Source organism: Microtus oregoni, unplaced genomic scaffold (assembly GCF_018167655.1).
Source record: "Microtus oregoni isolate MIOR12 unplaced genomic scaffold, Mior012 000011F_ref0000422, whole genome shotgun sequence".
Classification (NCBI taxonomy): Eukaryota; Metazoa; Chordata; class Mammalia; order Rodentia; family Cricetidae; genus Microtus; species Microtus oregoni.
The window spans coordinates 21,201,825-21,225,463 of record NW_024543070.1 but is presented as its reverse complement, the minus strand read 5'-3'; the positions used below and the strand labels follow the sequence as shown (position 1 = coordinate 21,225,463).

Genomic DNA, 23,639 nt, shown 5'->3' with positions numbered 1-23,639 from the left:
TTCATTTGTTTGTTTTTTGAGACAGTGTCTCTCTACATAGTATCTCTGACTGTCCTGGAAGTCACTGTATAGACCAGGCTGGACTCACAGAGGTCCATTCACCTGCCTCTGCCTCCTATGCTGAGGTTAAGGGCATGCCCTACCACCACCCACCTTGAGGTTTGAATTATAAATTACTTTAATTTGCTTTATTGTTATTTTTATGTCCGTTTCTAAAGAAGAGAAGATGGGTTTGTGTGTGTGTGCACGTGTGCACACGCGTGTGCATGCATGCATGTATGTGTGCACTTTAATGAAAGAAGTATTCACTGTATGTTTGGGGTTAGGGGAATAAATTAGAGATAGGAAGACACTGGATCTATCAGCTATTGGGAAACTGACTACCTGCTGAGCCAAAGGACCAAACGAAGAGTAGAATTATTGGATCCTGGTGGGGACTGAAACCCTGGAGGAGAAAGTAATTTAGTTAAGGAAGGACTAGCTACTGTAAAGGGTTTCTTTGTCAAACCAGAAAGGTATAAGGAAGAAATTGTCCTGATCATTTTCCCCATCTCATCTGCATGTCACTCTGGTAGAATCTGGAGGCCAGACTTCTGCAGCGTACATTTTTCTAGGATGCACAGTGTTACTCTAGCTTTGGAATGGGGGCGTGCGTGTGTGTGCACGCACATGCCACTTGCTGAACTGCAGCAGAGGATGAGCTCTCATTTCGGATGTCTTCCTACTCCATACTTCACTTCCTTATTGAATTGGCTGAGTGAGCAGCTGAACAGGCCTGGTTCCTTATTATTGCATCGTTTAATCTCAGATGGTCAAAAGCTGGACTACATTTCTTAGCATCAGCATTTTAATCCTTTCTGGAAAATGAATCCTTTCTGAGTAACATGAATTTCTTTTAAACTTTGATATTATAGATAGTACATACTTTTAAGGGCCATAAAGCAGAAATCCATCTTTTGCAACCCTTTGGCGATCACGTTATTTCAGTGGATACTGACAGCATTCTTATTATTTGGCACATATATTCAGAAGGTAAGACTATTTCTGTACATTGGGATATTATATATACTTATGTATGTAGTTAAAAGTCTTTGAAAACTAGGTTCTGTACCAGTTTTGACATGTGTACATAAAACTGAGAGCATTTAGCACACAAGGGAAAGGGTTCTGAGCGGACAGTTTTACTTAGACTGTGCACTACTCTCAGTATGTCAAGTGTGCGCATCTCAGCTAATACATTCTCATTGACGTTCTCCACAGTTGGGTTCTGCTGTGGTTTTTCTGTGAAATGAATTGGATACACATTCACACTTGAGTCATTCTTGGGTAATATCTCCAACTTTAAGTAAGGGAGATGAGTGTTGTAAACTTGAAGATCCTGTAACCTGAAAGTAAATATTCTTCCATTTTCAAAGGATATGAGTCAATGTTGTTTTGCAGCAGCACTGTGTTTAAGAGCTTGTGAAATTTCCAAAGGTGAGGGGTTTCCCACTAGGTTATCCCTAGCTTTCCTTTCAGGGTGGGTGTGGGTCCATCCTGAACTGGAGCTTTTGAGTTACCTGTTTGCATTTTTAGTTACTGTTACCTCCTGGATATCTATTGAACAGTGAGTATGTTTGTTTGTAAGTAATGTTTAAATATTGCCTTGTGGGGAGTATCCTAGTTCCTCATTGAAATTAAGAACCCTTTGTTTTATTTTTACTCATGTAAGGGAAAGTACTTCCTATGAAGACAGGTGTCTTAAGGTCTAGATGTGGCTGCTTCTTGATGCTGTCACAGCAGCACAATGAAATAGATTCTTTCTGGAGCTATTTATAGTGACTTTAAGTAAAACTGCTGATAACTAAAAGGCAAGGCCATCTTAAAGTAGCGCTCTGATGTTTGCACACTCTTCCCTTTGCCCTGCTCCGACGTGCCTTTGGGGTGGGATGCATTGAGACAGGATATTTCATCATGAAGCCTTGACTGTTCCGCAACCAGCTCTGTAGACTGTAAGCTGGCCTTGAATGCTGGGAGTAAAGGTGTGTGCCACCACCACTCAGCTAGTGTATCGTCTTTGATACTAAATATTTGGCAAATTATTGAAACACTGTTAATCACAAACTGAAATAAAAACCAAAATAAAGAGTAATTTTAAATGTAGTAAATATATAGTTTCTAAGAGCTTTTTGATCATGCAGCAAGTTACTCTTCGCTGTGCCGCTCCCCTGCTCCGCAGAGCTGTCACTTGCCTTCCTTTCTGTTGCACGCTCTGGTGAGGAAATGTGTAATCATTACTGTGGTTGGTTTTGATGAAGTTTCCCTCTTCGCATTTTATTTCAATGACTCAGAGAGCTTTGCAGGTCTTGTGTTTCATTTAGAGCATTCTTTCCTGCTTTATTGAATCATAAAATCCTAATGCTGATCCTGAGGATAATTTTTAAGCCTTTCTGTAAACTGATTTGGCAGTATAATTTTGAATAGTAGTATTTACACGATTATTTCTGGTAGTCTAAATGACATTTACAAGTTGCTGTATTACATTTTATTTCTCAAGAAAAGTTTATTGGATAAAGGGTAGGTGAGATGGTTCAACAGATAAAGGTATTTGCCAGTGATCTGTTTAAGTCCTGCATGGTGGAATGAGAGAACCAATTCTCGTCCACTTTCTTCTGACTTCACACTATGCACATGTGTGTCCATTACATATGCAAAATAAAGTAAATATTTTAAAATTAATGTTTATAGATTAATGTGTAAGTCTTTGGTTTAAAAGTCTCTGGTGTGTTGTATTTACCCTTATGTAGTAGATGTGAGTATATGAAGATGTAAAAAAACTATTTCATAAACAATAATTTTGTAATAATTTTTACTTTTGTAGAAGAATACCTTCAGTTGAGTTTTGATAAATCAGTTTTCCAAATTTCTACGATTTTGCATCCAAGCACCTACTTGAATAAAGTCCTACTGGGCAGTGAACAGGGAAGCCTGCAGTTGTGGAATGTAAAATCCAAGTAAGCACTTAATTTTAAATGCCTTAGGTATTTCTTTATTTACTGCTTCCTCAAGGATTATGAAGTCTCTCCATTTACTTTTCCCTTATGTCCCCTGAAATATTGCCCCAACAACACACGACGAGCAGTGTCATGAGTTCCCATTGAACAGTGTTTGCTAATAGCTCAGTAGTGGAGAAGAATCCATCTAGTTAGGATGAGGGATTCTCTAAAGTAATTGGGTAGTGGCTAATAAAAATGCTTTTTAAACAGAAATTACTTTAATCACTATCAGTCTACTGGCTATCCACTGTTGGGAGAGATGGAAGACTGCCAAAATGGTTTTAATTATATATTTACCTGTTATTTGAACACTTACCCAAAAACAAGGGAAGACAGCTCAACCTTCTTTATATAGTATTTTAAAAAGCAAACAAGGGGCTGGAAAGATGGCTCAGTAGTTAAGAACATTTTCTGCTCTTGCAGAGGACCTGGGTTTGGTTCCCAGCACCCACATCAGGTGGCTCACAGCTGCCTGTAACTACAATTCCAGGGGATGAGATGCCCTCTTCCTCAGGTACCAAGCATGCATGTGCTGTGCATACATACATGTGGGCACTCAGATAAACACATGACATTTGAGTCCTCCTCCCCTGTTGTCCTTTCTGAAGCCTTTATAAGTTTAAAAGGGGAAGGTTTGATATTAATCCTGTTTCTTAGTTTTCAATCAGTATTCAGTTCAGCTGAACACCTTTGACTGCCTATTCTGTGCTGGGTTCAGGGGTGTTGACCAAGATCTGCTTTTATCCAGAAAGTTACTTTCTTAGATTTTTTTTTAATGTTATTTGCTGTACTTTAGCCATTGCTAAAGTACAATGAGTACTTAAACTATGCCCATTTACACATTGAATTTAAGACTTAATACTTTGGTGATTGTTTTTGATACCTTTGTTTCATCGTCTTATTTCATTGATTGTTTGATTCTGAAATCCAGGGCAGCGTCAGAATTGTTCTATATAATTCTTGTAATATACAAATATTACTTCCATCAGTGGTGATGTTTCTAGAAATAATTAAATTGTAATAAAAAATGAAATCTACCTGTATTTTATTTTTGTTATTGTACTCTAGGTTTTTCTCATAGTGTTATTTTTCTTAAGCACTCTTAAGCAGTTAGCAGCTTGAGGTCTAAAATCCTTGTGGATTCTGTTACTTACTATTATGTTGTCTTAGCTTAATTAGTTCTTGTAAATTGTTTTGTTTTCTGGAAAATGAGGAATACTGATAACATTTATTTTATGTGATTACATTTTAAATATTAAATAAATAAATATATGTTCTGAGAACAGTAAGTGCTGAAGCCAGAATTTAAATAAACAGCACGTGGGTGCCAGAGGAATGGCCCAGGGGTTAAGAGTATTAGATGCTTTTCCAGAGGACTTGGGTTCAATTCCCAGCACCCACATGGCAGTTGACAGCAGTCTGTAACTCCAGTTCCAAAGGATCCAATGCCTTCTTCTGGACTCTGAGGGCACTGCAAACATGTACACAGCCATGATATTCTGGCAGAAGATATAAAAGAAACATAAACGAATCCTTTAGAGAGTGTAGTATCCCTTGATGATAAAAAGCACCTGTTGCTTTTCTTAAATACATAATTGTTTTGAAAAATAAGTTTTATTTCTTTCTTCTTGTAGTAAACTTCTGTATACATTTTCTGGGTGGAAAGTTGGAGTGACAGCCCTTCAGCAGGTTAGTATTTTTATTTTTATTAAAGAAGAAACAAGGCTAGTAGTAGCTGCACTTACTTTCCTAGAGTGACTGTATTTTTAGACGTTTATAAAAATTCATACCTTAGTTTCTCTTTAAACTGTTACTCTGAGTTTCGGAAACTTAATTGAAAATAAGTAAAACTAACTTCGCTATGCAAGTTTGTGTAATTGTATGTACTTGATTTCCTGGTGATTTCACTTACGAGTGTGTTGTTTGGTGCCTTATGTAACAGAAATGACGTAACTCTGGTGGAAAGGAGACTATAGAGCATATAGAGAAATTCATCAGGACTGTACTTGGTATTTAAAATAATTGAGGCTCCAGATCTGGTATTTATTAGATGGTAGAATTTTACATAAACAATTGCTTTTGTTTTCAGGCTTAGTCAGCCAAGCTTGTGCATGGGTGTACATCTGCAGAATATCTGGTTTATCTACTTGCTGGCATAGCCTTATTTTTCTTAAATCTGCACTGCCCACACCAGCTCAGTTTATTTGTGTTCCACCGTTAACTTTGTTCTGTGTTTGATTGTATGCCCTGAAGACTCCAGTTCTCAGATGTGTCTGGAGGACAAGGATCCCATTTGTTTTGTTTCCTCAGCTTCTAGAGTCTGGCGTGTAGTCGGCACTTAGCTGCCTGTTGATGAGATGTATGGCCTGACTCATTCCATGATGATACAGATATGCATCTGTGTTAAGACAGGAACTTGTAAGGAAGCTTTCTCTATTAGCCCATAAAACATTTTACTCATTGACTATTAATGCTGGAATAGACTATAACACATTAGAGTGTTTCCTGGGTTTTTCTTATTTTCTTTTAATAAACATTTATTTCCTGTTTAAGGAGGTCGCTTAAGTTCCCATGCTTATGACAAGCCTTTGCAGGGTTTTAAGATTTGACCTTTCTCTCCCATTTCTTCTACTCAGAAATCATAGGAATTCACATAGAGTCTCCTTTTCTGGATGACTGTTTTCTTACCAAGTCAGCATTGATTGAAGGGTTGGAAGGACATTGACTAGCAGAATTGAAGCTGAGAAGTAATTTGGAAAACACATTGTTAAATGCTTGAATGTTAGTAACTGATAGTGCCAAAATTAGTGGGTTTTTTTTTCTTTTTCCTTTTAGAGATTACTTCATTCTGTTTGATAGCACAGAATAGTGTATATCAGCAAGAAGTTCTATTGTTTAAGAAAATAAAAGGCTGAGTCTCTTAATTTTCAGGCACCGGCTGTGGATGTTGTTGCCATTGGTCTCACGTCTGGTCAGGTTGTCATTCACAACATTAAGTTTGATGAAACATTAATGAAGTTCCGTCAGGACTGGGGGCCCATTACTTCCATTTCATTTCGCACAGGTAACTTAACTAACACTTAAAATTTGTCACTAGAAAGATAAGGGTATTTTTAGAACATGTTTTCTTGTAATTTAACCTCATAGAAATTAATACTAAAGTAGAAGAAAGCATAGAAATGTGGGCAGGTTAATTAAATTTATACATTGAGAGGATTATTGTCTTGTGGGGGATGTTTTTGTTAATATTTTTATTTTATTAACAGATGGTCACCCGGTAATGGCAGCTGGAAGCCCTTGTGGCCATATTGGACTCTGGGATCTGGAAGACAAGAAATTAATCAACCAGATGAGAAATGCACACTCCACAGCAATTGCAGGGCTGACATTTCTCCACAGAGAGCCGCTGCTCGTGACAAATGGCGCTGACAATGCTCTTAGGGTATTATTGTTGTCCTCTTCTAAGCACAGTGACGTTTGTTTTAATACATTAGCCTTAAACTTATGACTAAAGAGTGTGGGATGAGATTGGTGTACACGAAACAAAACAAAGCAGGGTGCATGACTGTGGCGAAGTGAGTAAGAATTGCAGCTTACTTTTCCTGAAGTTCATCAGTGGGACAGCGGCACTGCGAGCACTGCCCAGTGTTGGCTAATGTGTGCAGAAGATGCCTGAACTACTCGCAGATGGTAATGGTTGAAGCAGCTTACAATGATATTTCTTTGCAGATATGGATATTTGATGGCCCTACAGGCGAAGGACGGCTGCTGAGATTCAGAATGGGACATAGTGCTTCTCTCACCAAGATCAGATATTATGGACAAAATGGACAGCAGATTTTAAGTGCAAGTGAGCTGCTTTTTAGCATTATTTTGAATAAACAATAAGAAGTAGAAACTCAGTAGACAGTTGGTTTGGTATTTATAAACCTTCAATTGAAATAGCTCTTTGAAGTGTTCCAAGCTGCAGCTCTGTGTAGACCCTAGCTCACTGTCATCTGTGATTGGCATGTGTTTCTGCTCTAGTTGGAGGTGTGAACCTGGGAGAGCAGGGCCAGCTAAAGTTCCATACAGTAGTCAACCTTATTCTAACATTAGGCAGTTTATAATCTGAGGGTTAAGAATCACATGAGCAAAGTATTTAGCCACAAGGATAGATAGAGGTACAAAACCATAACAGCTAAACTAAACTCACTCCTGTCCACTACACCTGGGAGGAGCATGAGATACACTCCAAGAACAATTCTGTGTTTTGAAGTAGCTGAGGTCACCAGACTCAGAATTCTCACACAACTCCTCCACTGTTGGATTGTCCTACCAGATATGTTCTGACCAGGGCTTCTCTGTTCCTATCAATAGGTCAAGATGGAACTCTACAGTCATTTTCTACAGTTCATGAAAAATTCAACAAGAGCTTGGGGCATGGTAAGTCATTTGCAAGATAGAAAACAAGCTGCTGGTCACATACACACACTCAAAAAAAATGAAAAAAGGAAAAGAAAAAAATCAGTTTAAGATTCTATGAGAAACCTGAAGAAGTTCCAGCACTTCATTTCTTTTCTTTTCTTTCTTTTTCTTTTTTTTTTTTTTAACCAAAGTACAAAAGCAAGGTTTATTATTATAATTGCAGGCTGGCCTGAACCTCTTCAGTACAGTAGCAAGAGGCGGTACCCCACCCTTCTAGAGAGCATTATTTAAAGACAAAAATCAGGAGAGGGACATTAGCAGGGTTTGGGGTGACTGGTTCAATCCTGAATGGCTCGTGCCTAAGGACTTTTCACCAATTCTTATTTTAGAGCCTGACCCTTACCTGCTGCTTGTCACATCACTTCGTTTCTTGTCTTATTGGCACTTTTCTCTTTGAGAAGTGTGCAGAGGAGGCATTGTTGGAACCAATGCCCTTGTATCTGCGGGTATTCATATCCACATCGCGAAAGGAGCCTCCTCCTGGAGTGAAAGTGGGGAGAGTAATCCCTCCGCAGCTCTTCTCACCTAGCATGGATGATTCTCAGAAGAGGTTTTTGAGATCTCATGTGCTGGCTGCTACACATACGATGTTACTCCGTGGGTCTTTATAGGGTTTTTTTTTTTTTTTTGGTTGTTGTTGTTCTATACATTTTTTATAACAGTAACAACCGATCACCGAGTGTTTTGTTTTGACCACTTTCCTCTGTTTGTCTTTGTTTGATTCTGAAACATCCCAGTGAAACTGACTGGCACTATTTGGCTCTTTTGATTCATTTGACTCTATGACTATAGTATTCTCAAAAAGTAATAGTGTTTTTATTTTTCTGTTATTTCATACAACTTATTTTCATGATTTAACTAACTCCAGATATTATTTAATAGTAGTGGTAATAATATCTTTGCTTCTACCTTAATTAGGAATATTTTGTTCTATACATTTTTTATAACAGTGAAAAACTTTTCCTTACCATACTTTTTCATTAAGGAACTTTCCTATTATCCCTTTCATCCAACCCCAGGATTAATAAATAAAAAGATAGTTAAACGTAAAGGACTTCAGAATACCATGTCAGTAAGGCTTCCACCTATCACAAAGTTTGCTGCTGGTGAGTAATTTATACTTTTTAATGTCTCCTTTGCTTTATGTTTATACCCTCTATTTTAATAAGTGTCTCTGTATACTAAGTGTCCAGAAGGTGACCGCAAGTGGGTGCTGATCTGGTGTGAACACTGAAAAGGTTACCTTCAACAGGAACTTGTTTTGTATTAATCCCCTTTTCTTGTAACAGCCATTAGTAACATTTGGTTTTATAGTTTCCTTTACTGTACCTTATGCCTGCTAATAACGGCTCCTTGAGTCAGCAGCACATGAGGGGACTCTGGAATATTGTGTCATTAGGACAGGGCTTCTTTGTAAGGAGGGACACAGGTCATAGAAAACTACCAAGAAATAACTAAGTAGACTTGTCAATTTTAAGTTTATTTCCAGGTTACAGTAACAACCGATCACCGAGTGTTTTGTTTTTATCACTTTCTTGTCTGTTTGTTGTTGTAAACATACATCTCAGTCGTACTTACAACCCTTTAGTGGCTCTTGGGTAGAATATTAACTTCAAAACATGACTTTGAAAAGTCTTTGTTTTGACTGGTAGTTTTTCTTCTCCCACCTCTTCAAAGAAAATATGTCACCTACTTGCTTTCCTCAATTTTTCATACTTGTTTTTAGTGTTTAAAATTTTTAATTCACTTTTTAATATGTGTAGGTGTTTTACTTGGATCTATATGTGTGTACCATGCATGTGCCTGGTGCCCATAGAGACCAGAAAAAAGGTCTTTGATTCCCTAGAACTGGAGTTAGAGATGTTTGTGAACCACCATGTGGGTGCTAGGAATTGAATCTGTGTCCTCTGGAAGGGTGGCCAGTGCTCTGAACCTTCCTCATTACTCCAACCCCGTCTTAGTTCCTCTTGGGCCCCTATCTATAGGGCTCCACCACCATCACTCCTACTGCCTGCTAATTTCTGTTTTATTACCACTCTTACCACTAAAATCTCAGTAAGCTCTTCTTGAGTCCTCTTAGAAAAACACTTAACATTCTATCATATTTTATTATAATTTTTTTCTCAGCTGAATCTATGACAAGATGTATTAGCTTCATTTAGCCATTTTATGTTGCATGTGTCAACAAAAAAAATACATGATTTTTTATCTGTTCATAATCCATTAGATTGGAAAGTTGATTATTATTAGAGATAGCCTCCTTGTTGTACTATTGTGTCCTTGATACCGTCTGTGCTTGTGGACTATAAGATGCCTAGCTCATAGGTGAATGATTGGGAAGGCAAGCATTTTGACTGATGATTTTACTGTGTTAAAGAGGAGGCTCGTCAAAGTGACTGGGATGGTATCATTGCTTGCCACCAAGGTAAGCTATCCTGCTCAACCTGGAATTACCAAAGGTCTACAATAGGTGCTTATTTTCTCAAGCCAAAAGAACTAAAGACAGATGACATCATTGCAACAGTAAGTGGCCTTGTTTATTATGGTATTTAAAAAAACACCCTTAGGTAATTTTGTTTCAAGTTTACTAATAACTACTAATGGAAAAAAAAAACAGTTTAACATTTTGCAGATAATGCCTTAATGGTATCAAGGTTTTTAATTTGTTGAGTTTTTTGATCTGTGATTGGATGTGAAGTACTGTCACCCTGTGGTTCTCATCTGTGATTGGATATGAAGTACTGTCACCCTGTGGTTCTGATCTGTGATTGGATGTGAAGTACTGTCACCCTGTGATTCTCATCTGTGATTGGATATGAAGTACTGTCACCCTGTGGTTCTGATCTGTGATTGGATGTGAAGTACTGTCACCCTGTGATTCTCATCTGTGATTGGATATGAAGTACTGTCACCCTGTGGTTCTCGTCTTTGATTGGATGTGAAGTACTATCACCCTGTGGTTCTCATCTGTGATTGGATGTGAAGTACTAACTGTGATTCTGATCTGTGATTGGATGTGAAATACTATCACCCTGTGGTTCTCATCTGTGATTGGATGTGAAATACTATTACCCTGTGGTTCTGATTTGTGTTTCCTGCAGGGCTTGTGGTGTTGAGCATCTTTTCATGTGATCTTGCTATTTGTATGTGGTTTTTTGTTTTTTTGTTTTTCGGGTTTTTTTTTGAAATTTTTGTTTGTTTTTGTTTTTCGAGACAGGGTTTCTCTCTGTGTAGCTGTTTGTCCTAGAACTTGTTCTGTAGACCAGGCTGACTTTGAACTCACAAAGATCTCCTTGCCTCTTCCTCCTGATTGCTGGGATTAAAGGTGTGCACCACAACCTGGCTGTATAACAACTACTACCTGTCTTATGCTTGTTTTGTAGGAAGGTTTGAGGACAGGAAGTGAGATTCCTCCATGTGTAGTCTTGTCAAAAGACTAGTTTGGCTCTTTTGGTCCAATGAATTTTACATAAACGACTATTGGATTTTTTTTGGGGGGGTGGGGGGTTTGAGACAGGGTTTCACTGTACTTTTAGAGCCTGTCCTGGAACTCACTCTATGAGTAGGCTGGCCTCGAACTCACAGAGATCCTCCTGCCTCTGCCTCCCGAGTGCTGGGATTAAAGGGGTGCACCACCACAGCCCGGCCTATTGGGATTTTTTTCTTTTTAAAAAAAATTTTGCTACTATAAGTGGGATTGCTTTTAAACTGTACCAATTACTATTGAATTAAGATATAATTTATATTTGCATAGCCATCTTGTGTCTTCTGACCTTGATGAACTTATTTATTCTATGATTCTAAGTAGATATCTCTGCTTCTGAAAGTGCTTATTATCAAAGTATAATTCAGTGTTTCACCCTATTTTGTGCAAATTGCTTTACAAATATATATGTAGCATTTTCTTTTATGAAAAGCAAATCTTAAGCATTTTTATGGATTTCTAAACCTCAGAAATATTAAGCTTCTTTAGAAAGTCTACATAATTTTGAATAAGTTACCATATAAGTAGTAAAGATGATTACAGGTAATTTTTTTCCTTTTTTTTAAAATTTTATAACAACCTTTTCTCATTTTACATACCAATCCCAGTTCCCACTCCCTTCCCCTTCCTCCTGCTCCCCCCACTTTCCCCCTCACCCTACTCCCCATCCGCTCCTCAGAGAAGGTAAGGCTTCCCGTGGGGAGTCAACAAAGTCTGGCTCATCAGTTTGAGGCCCTCCCCCTATATCTAGGCTGTGCAAGGTATCCTTGCAAGAGAATGGACTTCAGAAAGCCAATTCAAGCACTAGGAGTAAATGCTGGTCCCACTGCCAGTAGCCCCAAAACTACCCCAGCCACACAACTGTCACCACATTCAGAGGTCCTGGTTTGGTCCGGTGCAGGTTCCCTGACTGTCAGTTTGGAGTCAGTGAGCGCCCACTAGTTGAGGTCAGGTGTTGTACATTGAATTCTCCATTGCAGCCTCTCTGAGTGGCATGCACTGTTTCATCTGTCCTCTCTGAGTAGCATGCACTGTTCCATCTGTCCTCTCTGAGTGGCATGCACTGTCTCATCTGTCCTCTCTGAGTAGCATGCACTGTCTCATCTGTCCTCTCTGAGTGGCATGCACTGTTTCATCTGTCCTCTCTGAGTAGCATGCACTGTCTCATCTGTCCTCTCTGAGTGGCATGCACTGTCTCATCTGTCCTCTCTGAGTGGCATGCACTGTCTCATCTGTCCTCTCTGAGTAGCATGCACTGTCTCATCTGTCCTCTCTGAGTGGCATGCACTGTCTCATCTGTCCTCTCTGAGTAGCATGCACTGTGTCATCTGTCCTCTCTGAGTGGCATGCACTGTTTCATCTGTCCTCTCTGAGTAGCATGCACTGTCTCATCTGTCCTCTCTGAGTGGCATGCACTGTCTCATCTGTCCTCTCTGAGTAGCATGCACTGTTTCATCTGTCCTCTCTGAGTGGCATGCACTGTTTCATCTGTCCTCTCTGAGTAGCATGCACTGTCTCATCTGTCCTCTCTGAGTGGCATGCACTGTCTCATCTGTCCTCTCTGAGTGGCATGCACTGTTTCATCTGTCCTCTCTGAGTAGCATGCACTGTCTCATCTGTCCTCTCTGAGTAGCATGCACTGTTTCATCTGTCCTCTCTGAGTGGCATGCACTGTCTCATCTGTCCTCTCTGAGTAGCATGCACTGTCTCATCTGTCCTCTCTGAGTGGCATGCACTGTCTCATCTGTCCTCTCTGAGTAGCATGCACTGTCTCATCTGTCCTCTCTGAGTGGCATGCACTGTCTCATCTGTCCTCTCTGAGTGGCATGCACTGTCTCATCTGTCCTCTCTGAGTGGCATGCACTGTTTCATCTGTCCTCTCTGAGTGGCATGCACTGTCTCATCTGTCCTCTCTGAGTAGCATGCACTGTCTCATCTGTCCTCTCTGAGTAGCATGCACTGTCTCATCTGTCCTCTCTGAGTAGCATGCACTGTCTCATCTGTCCTCTCTGAGTAGCATGCACTGTCTCATCTGTCCTCTCTGAGTAGCATGCACTGTCTCATCTGTCCTCTCTGAGTAGCATGCACTGTCTCATCTGTCCTCTCTGAGTGGCATGCACTGTCTCATCTGTCCTCTCTGAGTAGCATGCACTGTCTCATCTGTCCTCTCTGAGTGGCATGCACTGTCTCATCTGTCCTCTCTGAGTAGCATGCACTGTCTCATCTGTCCTCTCTGAGTAGCATGCACTGTCTCATCTGTCCTCTCTGAGTGGCATGCACTGTCTCATCTGTCCTCTCTGAGTAGCATGCACTGTCTCATCTGTCCTCTCTGAGTGGCATGCACTGTCTCATCTGTCCTCTCTGAGTAGCATGCACTGTCTCATCTGTCCTCTCTGAGTAGCATGCACTGTCTCATCTGTCCTCTCTGAGTGGCATGCACTGTCTCATCTGTCCTCTCTGAGTGGCATGCACTGTCTCATCTGTCCTCTCTGAGTGGCATGCACTGTCTCATCTGTCCTCTCTGAGTGGCATGCACTGTCTCATCTGTCCTCTCTGAGTAGCATGCACTGTCTCATCTGTCCTCTCTGAGTAGCATGCACTGTTTCATCTGTCCTCTCTGAGTAGCATGCACTGTTTCATCTGTCCTCTCTGAGTGGCATGCACTGTCTCATCTGTCCTCTCTGAGTAGCATGCACTGTCTCATCTGTCCTCTCTGAGTAGCATGCACTGTCTCATCTGTCCTCTCTGAGTAGCATGCACTGTGTCATCTGTCCTCTCTGAGTGGCATGCACTGTCTCATCTGTCCTCTCTGAGTGGCATGCACTGTCTCATCTGTCCTCTCTGAGTGGCATGCACTGTCTCATCTGTCCTCTCTGAGTGGCATGCACTGTTTCATCTGTCCTCTCTGAGTGGCATGCACTGTCTCATCTGTCCTCTCTGAGTAGCATGCACTGTTTCATCTGTCCTCTCTGAGTGGCATGCACTGTTTCATCTGTCCTCTCTGAGTAGCATGCACTGTTTCATCTGTCCTCTCTGAGTGGCATGCACTGTCTCATCTGTCCTCTCTGAGTGGCATGCACTGTCTCATCTGTCCTCTCTGAGTGGCATGCACTGTCTCATCTGTCCTCTCTGAGTAGCATGCACTGTCTCATCTGTCCTCTCTGAGTGGCATGCACTGTCTCATCTGTCCTCTCTGAGTGGCATGCACTGTCTCATCTGTCCTCTCTGAGTGGCATGCACTGTGTCATCTGTCCTCTCTGAGTGGCATGCACTGTCTCATCTGTCCTCTCTGAGTAGCATGCACTGTCTCATCTGTCCTCTCTGAGTGGCATGCACTGTCTCATCTGTCCTCTCTGAGTGGCATGCACTGTCTCATCTGTCCTCTCTGAGTGGCATGCACTGTCTCATCTGTCCTCTCTGAGTGGCATGCACTGTCTCATCTGTCCTCTCTGAGTAGCATGCACTGTCTCATCTGTCCTCTCTGAGTGGCATGCACTGTCTCATCTGTCCTCTCTGAGTGGCATGCACTGTTTCATCTGTCCTCTCTGAGTGGCATGCACTGTCTCATCTGTCCTCTCTGAGTAGCATGCACTGTCTCATCTGTCCTCTCTGAGTGGCATGCACTGTCTCATCTGTCCTCTCTGAGTAGCATGCACTGTCTCATCTGTCCTCTCTGAGTAGCATGCACTGTCTCATCTGTCCTCTCTGAGTAGCATGCACTGTCTCATCTGTCCTCTCTGAGTGGCATGCACTGTCTCATCTGTCCTCTCTGAGTGGCATGCACTGTCTCATCTGTCCTCTCTGAGTGGCATGCACTGTCTCATCTGTCCTCTCTGAGTAGCATGCACTGTCTCATCTGTCCTCTCTGAGTGGCATGCACTGTTTCATCTGTCCTCTCTGAGTGGCATGCACTGTCTCATCTGTCCTCTCTGAGTAGCATGCACTGTCTCATCTGTCCTCTCTGAGTGGCATGCACTGTCTCATCTGTCCTCTCTGAGTAGCATGCACTGTCTCATCTGTCCTCTCTGAGTGGCATGCACTGTCTCATCTGTCCTCTCTGAGTGGCATGCACTGTCTCATCTGTCCTCTCTGAGTAGCATGCACTGTCTCATCTGTCCTCTCTGAGTAGCATGCACTGTCTCATCTGTCCTCTCTGAGTGGCATGCACTGTCTCATCTGTCCTCTCTGAGTAGCATGCACTGTCTCATCTGTCCTCTCTGAGTGGCATGCACTGTCTCATCTGTCCTCTCTGAGTAGCATGCACTGTCTCATCTGTCCTCTCTGAGTGGCATGCACTGTCTCATCTGTCCTCTCTGAGTAGCATGCACTGTCTCATCTGTCCTCTCTGAGTAGCATGCACTGTCTCATCTGTCCTCTCTGAGTGGCATGCACTGTTTCATCTGTCCTCTCTGAGTGGCATGCACTGTCTCATCTGTCCTCTCTGAGTGGCATGCACTGTCTCATCTGTCCTCTCTGAGTGGCATGCACTGTCTCATCTGTCCTCTCTGAGTGGCATGCACTGTCTCATCTGTCCTCTCTGAGTAGCATGCACTGTCTCATCTGTCCTCTCTGAGTAGCATGCACTGTTTCATCTGTCCTCTCTGAGTAGCATGCACTGTCTCATCTGTCCTCTCTGAGTAGCATGCACTGTTTCATCTGTCCTCTCTGAGTAGCATGCACTGTCTCATCTGTCCCCACAGTCTTGCTGCGGTCTCTGTAACTGTGACACTGAGGCTAATGCAGTGAGTAACCTGTACGTTCTGTAAAGATAGTAAGTGGTTGCGCTGGAATGTAAGCCTTTGAAATGTACAGTTGTAGTTTACAGTTTACAACGATCACACAGTATTGAATGTGTGTGTATGTGTCTGCGGTGGGTGAACAGATATATCACGAAATCTTAAGTGGTGCTGAATCATTTGTCTGACAACTCAGCTACCTGGAAGAAAGCCAGTAACCAGTACAGAGTAAGCAGGAGCAGCTGTTAGAAGGTCTCTGCAGTTTCTCACTCAGAGGCAACCTTCAGGCTTTAGTTGTACTTTGCTTATTCTGTCTTAGACAATATATTTGAATGAGTTAATTAGAAAAGGAAATTACTAGAGGTAGGTTTTCCAACAGTGACAAATTCTATTAAATAAATGCAAGGGACTACAGGGACCTTAATTGCTTGTAAGTAATGCCTCAGTTCCTGAGGGTACTCTTTAATACTACATAAATACTCAAAGCTAGGTAAGACCAAGTTCCATTTTGAAAGATAGAATGTTTTTAGACATAATGTTTTGCTTCTGTTTTTTGTAAACTCTGTTGTTTAGAGAAATACAGATAAACTCAACATTCTTTCACAGGGCTACACAAGTACATCTTGCATAATGGTGTGCAAATTTTATGTTGCCAGCACAGTAAACGCCAATTAAATATTTTCTACTTAAGTCTTAGAAGCCATCCATTTGTTTGTGTGTGTGTCTTTTGGGTGAATAACATGTAATTTATGCATTGGCATTCAGTGATTTTTTTTTTTTTTGCTATGACTCCAAACAAGATAATCTTGTATTTTTATGTAGAAAAAAAGCGGTTGTATTTAAGTATTAAGATTCATTTATTTTATATAAACTGCATATAAATCAGTGTTTTCTATTCAGTGTTATGTATGTTCTATTAATATGCCATGATTAAAATATTTTTGGTTTTTAGTAGGTATTTATTGTTTTCAGTTTTGCATCAACTCTTAACTACAGAAATTTCTAAGATTATAAATTTCAGTTAACTAGTTATATTTTGTTTCCTTAGATAATTTCTTCATGCTTATTTAAGACTGATATAGAATTGTCTCTTTTTTCTTTTGCCTAAAGGCAGTAGATATAACTTCCTGTGGAAACTTTGCAGTAATTGGCCTCTCCTCGGGAGCTGTAGATGTGTATAACATGCAGTCTGGTATACATCGAGGAAGTTTTGGAGATGAAAAAGGTATTGGATTTTTTTCCTGCTTTTTAAAATAATGTTAAGCTGGGCGGTGGTGGCGCATACCTTTAATCCCAGCACTAAGGAGGCAGAGGCAGGCGGATCTCTGTGAGTTTGAGGCCAGCCTAGTCTACAAGAGCTAGTTCTGGGACAGGCACCAAAGCTACAGAGAAACCTTGTCTCAAAAATTAAAATAGAATAATGTTTAGATGGGTTTCTACAACTCTATGTGGCAGTTACTGTTATATACAATATAAACACCATATTGAAACCAGGTGGGTGGCGCACACCTTTAATCCCAGTACTTGGAAGGCAGAGGCAGTCAGATCTCTCTGAGTTCCAGTACAACCGGGGCTACACAGAAGCCCTGTCTCCAAAACAAAACCAAAAGTCCCATCATGTTAAGATATCCAAAGGGAAGAAAGCTATGAATCCATTGGGGGAAAGTAGATACATATTATTTTTCTTCTTTGATTTAGATAAAATTTTGACTGTTTTATTAAATTTTCTTTCATGGAAACAGCTGTTTTTGCCTAAACAGACTAATAATTAAGAGTTTTTCTCCCTACTTTGTAATTCAGTTTAATTTCAAGAGTGTAGGTTTTATTAATGAAACTTCAGGTATTTGGCTAAAAGAGTCACTCTTAGCGTATTGTTCATAGACTGCCAGTCAGTGCTGACTGTCTTTTCTTTCTCGGCTGTGTTTAAAAGCTCACACAGGTTCTGTTAGAGGTGTTGCAGTGGATGGTTTAAACCAGCTGACGGTCACAGCTGGTAGTGAACGACTTCTCAAATTCTGGAACTTTAAAAGCAAGGCTTTAATCCATTCTTTGAGCCTTGAGTCATCTCCAAACATGCTGCTGCTCCACAGGGACAGGTAAGTCTTTCCTTGTAATAGCAAAGGGTTGCTTTTGATGTTTTTAGTGAAAACTCGTAAGTAAAGCAGCTAGTGGCAAGAAATCAGGAACATTTTAGTAGATAACTCCATATAGTTTAACTTCCTCAAAGATATATTTTAATTAACAAAATTCAGGTTCAAATGCTTTTCTTGTTTATTAAAACTTGTGCATTTGTCTTCCCAGTGGCATTCTGGGGCTCGCCTTGGATGACTTCTCCATTGCTGTCCTAGACATAGAGACAAGGAAGATTGTCAGAGAGTTCTCCGGACACCATGGCCAGATAAATGACATGGTACAAATGAAAGAACTTATAAGTCACCTCACTCATTTCTCCTTCTGCCTAGGATGAAGATGTTGAAGTAATCAATCTGTTGTTAGCCTCTCATTCTCATCCTAAGGTTTCCAGAATGACAGTTTCCAGGCTAACTTCTCAGGAGATTTAAAGGAAACTTTGGGAAATGGTTTATTATTTTGCAAGAAATTGATGCTATCAAATTGAAGTATAAATTTGCCAGAGTTTATTTTTGTCTTTAAGTCAGATAGACTTTGTAGAATGAATGTTCCATTGAGTGTAAGTTTATCATTTTTCATTTGGTTTTAAAATAAGCTAAGGGAATTTATTTCTTTTTTCTATTTGGAATGAATTTATGGTTGTCTGGAACAACAGATTTGTTCTGATATAGGGTTATTCTAGAATTTTTCTTTTTTTAATGAATTAAATTTTTCTGTTTATTGCTGTGGGATAAGCCTTTTGTATACTATGAATATATGTACATTGGTCGATAGTAAAAACTGCCTTGGCCTATAGCTAGGCAGGAAAGCTAAACTGAATACAGGGAGAAAAAAGGGCAGAGTCGAGGGAGATGCCAGTGAGCTACCCAGGAAGCAAGATGTGATAACCACTCATTCTCCATCTCCATTCAGACAGGGACAGGCTTAGGCATCAACAAAGCATGGCATATCAAGTTGAGGCAGGACCAAGCTCCTCCCCCTGTATCAAGGCTGGACAAGGCAACCCAGCATGGGGAGCGGATTCCCAAAAGCCAGGAGCCCCATAAACAGTCCAAGCTACACAACTGTCACACACATGCAGCAGTCCTAGGTCGATCCCATGCAGACTCCCTAGCTGTCGGTCCAGAGTCCATGAGCTCCCATGATTCAGGTCAGCTGTCTCTGTGGGTTCCCCCATCATGTACTGAAGAATTCATGTAACTAAGCTCCAAAAGGTTTCAATAAAAATATAATGATGGTTGCATTATGTTTCTCAGTAAGATGTGTGATATTGTTAACACAAGCAGGTTTTTTTTTTGTTTTTCGAGACAGGGTTTCTCTGTGGCTTTGGAGCCTGTCCTGGAACTAGCTCTTATAGACCAGGCTGGTCTCGAACTCACAGAGATCCGCCTGCCTCTGCTTCCCAAGTGCGGGGATTAAAGGCATCTTCTACCACTGCCCGGCCACAAGCAGCTTTTAAAGTACATCTTATTTAAATAAATCTAAACTTTATCTAATAATAAATAATAATCTAATCTTTAAAATTGTTAGCTGAAGACTGACTTGAGTATATGGTATCATCTAGTATTAGTATATGGTATCATCTAGTATTAGTATATGGTATCTAGTATTAGTATATGGTATCATCTAGTATTAGTATATGGTATCATCTAGTATTAGTATATGGTATCATCTAGTATTAGTAGATGGTATCATCTAGTATTAGTATATGGTATCATCTAGTATTAGTATATGGTATCATCTAGTATTAGTATATGGTATCATCTAGTATTAGTAGATGGTATCATCTAGTATTAGTATATGGTATCATCTAGTATTAGTATATGGTATCATCTAGTATTAGTATATGGTATCATCTAGTATTAGTATATGGTATCATCTAGTATTAGTATATGGTATCATCTAGTATTAGTATATGGTATCATCTAGTATTAGTATATGGTATCATCTAGTATTAGTATATGGTATCATCTAGTATTAGTTGCAGATCCAGTATTTGAAAAGAGGGGGAAATGGTAACTACTTGCTGATAAAGCCTAGTAGTTAACAGCCATGCCACTTATAGCAGATCAGAATTGACAGTCCCTTAGCCTATCCTTTAAAAGTAGGAGAAATTGGTTGAGGGAATTATATTGTGCAACTTAGAGATTGTCAAAATTAGGCTTCAGCAAATTTTGTTTTGCCAGTGTCTGGATGGAAGCAGGATGGGGTGTTATGATGAAGTAGCATTTTAAAGACATCTGTCATTGTCAGCTCTCTCTTCCTGTTTCTTCCCTTTGTAGCTTTTACTTCCCCATTTGTGTTTGTAGTTTCTCCTACTCGGAGGTGTTTACTTCTTTGTAATTGCACGTGTTAGCTTCTGTAACACAAGCCTATCTAGAGCCAGTTTTCCCCACCCTGTACTGTCTGCTCCACCCCTCCCTAAATTGAGCTGTCTGTACCCTGAAGCTTGAATTTAAGTAATGTTGCTGCAGCCTATGAATAAATTAACATTGAGTTTGCTCTGGTAGCATCTGGTAATAAGAAATAATCCCTGTGATATATATATACTTTTGGGTGATCTACTTCCATAAACCCTACAATTTTTTTGTTCAGAGTCTTTTCATTTCTAAGATAAGACTCTCAACACTACATAAAAGAGAAACTCTTGTCCATCTTTTTATGGCTATAAACAGATACTTAACATATCATCAGGATTCCATTACCTCAGTGTGTTTTGAAAATATTTTTTTTTTCATTCTTGGAAATAAAAGTTTCCTTAAGGGGAAAAGGTTTTTTGTTGTTTTGTTTTGCTTTGCCTTATTTTAAGCTAAAAGTAAAAGTAGAATTTCTTTATTAACATTTTTTTTAGTTTTTCGAGGCAGGGTTTATCTGTAGCTTTGGAGCCTGTTCTGGAGCTAGCTCTTGTAGACCAGGCTGGCCTCAAACTCACAGAGATCCGCCTGCCTCTGCCTCCCGAATGCTGGGATTAAAGGCGTGCGCCACCACTGCCCAGTTTATTAACATTGTTTTAACAGAATTATCATTATCTTCAGAATCATAGTGATTTACATAAATTTCTAGAGTTGGGTGAGTAGATACGGTTTCAAAGAAACAACATTGCTTTATTTACAGATCTTTACAGCTGAAATTAGACTACAGAATATTCCTAACCACAGTCTCAGATTATTTGAATAAATTTTAAAATTTACTTTTAATAATGATGTTTATTGATTATTTAAATAAATAGGTAAGTAAATAGTTCTGTATATATTGGCACAATGTTAATTTTATAAGTCTGTTGTGATTCACTTAAAAACCTAATACTTAGATAAGTCCCAGAGGAGTGATATATAGGAAATACATTTTTATTTGTATAAACTGAAAGTCCAAATTTTGCACAATCACATTTATCATTTCATGAAGCCTAAAATCTTTTCAAGTTTTGTATGCTTTAAGGTGTTAATGTATATACTTGTATCTGTATATGCATGCTAACATTTATATCCATTACATATGTGTATTTGTTTTGTTCAAAGACGTTCAGCCCTGATGGCCGCTGGCTGATAAGCGCTGCAATGGATTGTTCTGTCAGGACTTGGGACCTTCCGTCTGGGTGGTGAGTCCATTGCTAAGTCCCTCAGATGGTTTCTCAGTCATTGTCTGAACATGCGGCTTTTGCCTGTTGTTTATTGCTATGTAGTGGAACTGTTTTATTTATAGAGTGTTGTTGATCTCTTAAGTGTCAGGCAGTAGCATGACAAAAAAATTAGCAAGGTAAACACGAATCTCTTAGTCATTCCTGAAGAATAGAGAGACAGAAGTGGTGTGTGTAAATCTTGAGAAAATCCATGTGGTCTTGGCACTCTAAAATAGAGCCCAAATTTTATTTTGAGGATTTTTGCTGTTGTTCATACTGAATTTAATTAAAAGGTAAAAAACATGCTTTCCTGGATATTGTTTTTCCCTCTTGTTCTCAGTAAAATGGCACTGTCAGAAATCATGAGTGAAACTCACTGCTAATCCAGCACATTCTCAGGAATTGGTTAGCTTCAAATGTGAAAGCAGTCTGACCTTTAGAAAGGAAAAACCCATATTTCTCATTTCCCTGTAACTTTGCTATAGGCAGAAGGCACACCCACCTTCCAGCATCTGCATCTGATTAGAGTGAGTCCAGCTGTCATCACTAGGGACTTTTGTCCACAGGTGTGTCACTTTTTCACTTGCTGCAGAGGGAAGCAAGATGTATTTAGATTCAGCTTGAGAACTGAAGAAGTCTGAAGATACTTAGAAATAGTGGTAGTCTATTACCTCCTGATCTGATGGAATTTTCCAAAAATAGGTATCATAGAATTGGAATTAAAGTAAGAACGGTGACTTTTTTGGTAGCAAGTTTATCTTTGGAATGGAAAACTAGGATCTAAAAGTAGCATTTAAAGCCCTTTTGCCAGACTTTTTTTTTTAATTTTATTTAGTTGAGTAGATTTAAATCTAGTAGGTTTTCAACTTTTTAAGTATGTATGTTTTAGAGGAAAGCTATTTAAGGTTAATGCAGAAGCAAGAAACAAGACATTGAATTGTTAGAAGAAAATGAAATCACCAATTTGACAAAGGTATATTTTTATTAAAAGGAAAAAAAATTCTTTGTCTAAAATTTGAAGTGGAACAAATAACTTGAAAGGTGATATCAAACAGCAAATGCTGTTTAGTATCAACTAAGCTGGCATTTGCATCGTTATTGGGTACTTCTTACACTCCTACTTTTTAGTATCTTAATAAACATGGTACTATTGTTATTATTAGGTCTGTTGGACAAGTTAGGAAAAGGAGACTTGAAGAGATTCAGTAGTTTGCTCAAGGTGGGTTATACTGTAAGTGGATGAGCAAGGCAATAGGCACAGGACGAGCCCTTTCATATCAGCCCTGTTCAGGCAGTCGTCTTTGTCTTATTGTAGGAGACACGTAATAGAGAAGGGTTAGTGCCTTATTGTAGACCCCTGGGAAGCTACCGTTTGCTTAGATTCCCCCTTTTAAAAATATACCAGAACAGCAGTCTTTGCAGGTTCCTTGTTCTTCCTTCATTAAACACTTGCATCGCTTATATAGCATGGTACGTATTTGAAGAGTAGCTACGCTCAGCTGGAGAATAGCCAAGCAGTTGAGAGCTCTTGCTGTTCTTGTAGAGGACCTAGTTTTGGTTCCTAGCAACCACGTGGTAATTTACAACTGTTTGTAACTCCAGTTCCAGGACTGCAACATTGTCTACTGACCTGGCAGGCACTTCATGATATGAAATAAATATTATACATTCAGTCAAAACATTCCTACACATAAAGTAAAAATAAGTATCCTCAATTAAAAATAAAGTGTATTTGTTATGTAGCCAAAAACGTGAGGTGATATATGAGTAATTATTTGAATGCAGTACCCTGCAGTGTGTTCATCTCGAATTAGTCCTCTTTAAAGCACATTTTGGCCTCACTAATTGCAAATGTAAGTCAATTCATAATCCCTAAAGTTACGTCAGTCAGCTAATGCGGGCACTACTACTTTGTTTTATTCTGGTTCCCAATCTACTGGACATTCAGGCTGACCTCTTTAGGCAGTCAGAAATAACATAAAATGGTTTTTTAGCAGTAATTTGCATTTTGTTTTGTCTACTTCCTCAGCTTTATGTTCTGTGGAATTTTACCATGAAACAAGTTGGAAGACAACACTATTTTTCCATTTCTATTAAGGCAGAACCATTCATTTGTTCTTAGTGAAGATTCCTGTGGAAAGTGATTCCATCTCTTCAGCAATAGAACA

At 39.7% G+C, this 23,639-nt stretch overlaps 1 protein-coding gene across 1 annotated transcript in view; it reads left to right on the top strand.

Annotated features, from left to right (window-relative positions):
- LOC121453652 (WD repeat-containing protein 36) overlaps positions 1 to 23,639 on the top strand; it is a 37,581-nt gene that overhangs the window by 3,973 nt on the left and 9,969 nt on the right. The window contains exons 4-16 of the mRNA XM_041660577.1: positions 915 to 1,032; positions 2,861 to 2,993; positions 4,670 to 4,724; positions 5,967 to 6,099; positions 6,302 to 6,477; positions 6,765 to 6,885; positions 7,395 to 7,460; positions 8,522 to 8,608; positions 9,880 to 10,025; positions 16,833 to 16,947; positions 17,653 to 17,818; positions 18,024 to 18,132; positions 21,371 to 21,450. Of these exons, the coding sequence (XP_041516511.1) occupies positions 915 to 1,032; positions 2,861 to 2,993; positions 4,670 to 4,724; positions 5,967 to 6,099; positions 6,302 to 6,477; positions 6,765 to 6,885; positions 7,395 to 7,460; positions 8,522 to 8,608; positions 9,880 to 10,025; positions 16,833 to 16,947; positions 17,653 to 17,818; positions 18,024 to 18,132; positions 21,371 to 21,450 (1,505 nt within the window). The remainder of the gene's footprint in view (positions 1 to 914; positions 1,033 to 2,860; positions 2,994 to 4,669; positions 4,725 to 5,966; positions 6,100 to 6,301; positions 6,478 to 6,764; positions 6,886 to 7,394; positions 7,461 to 8,521; positions 8,609 to 9,879; positions 10,026 to 16,832; positions 16,948 to 17,652; positions 17,819 to 18,023; positions 18,133 to 21,370; positions 21,451 to 23,639) is intronic.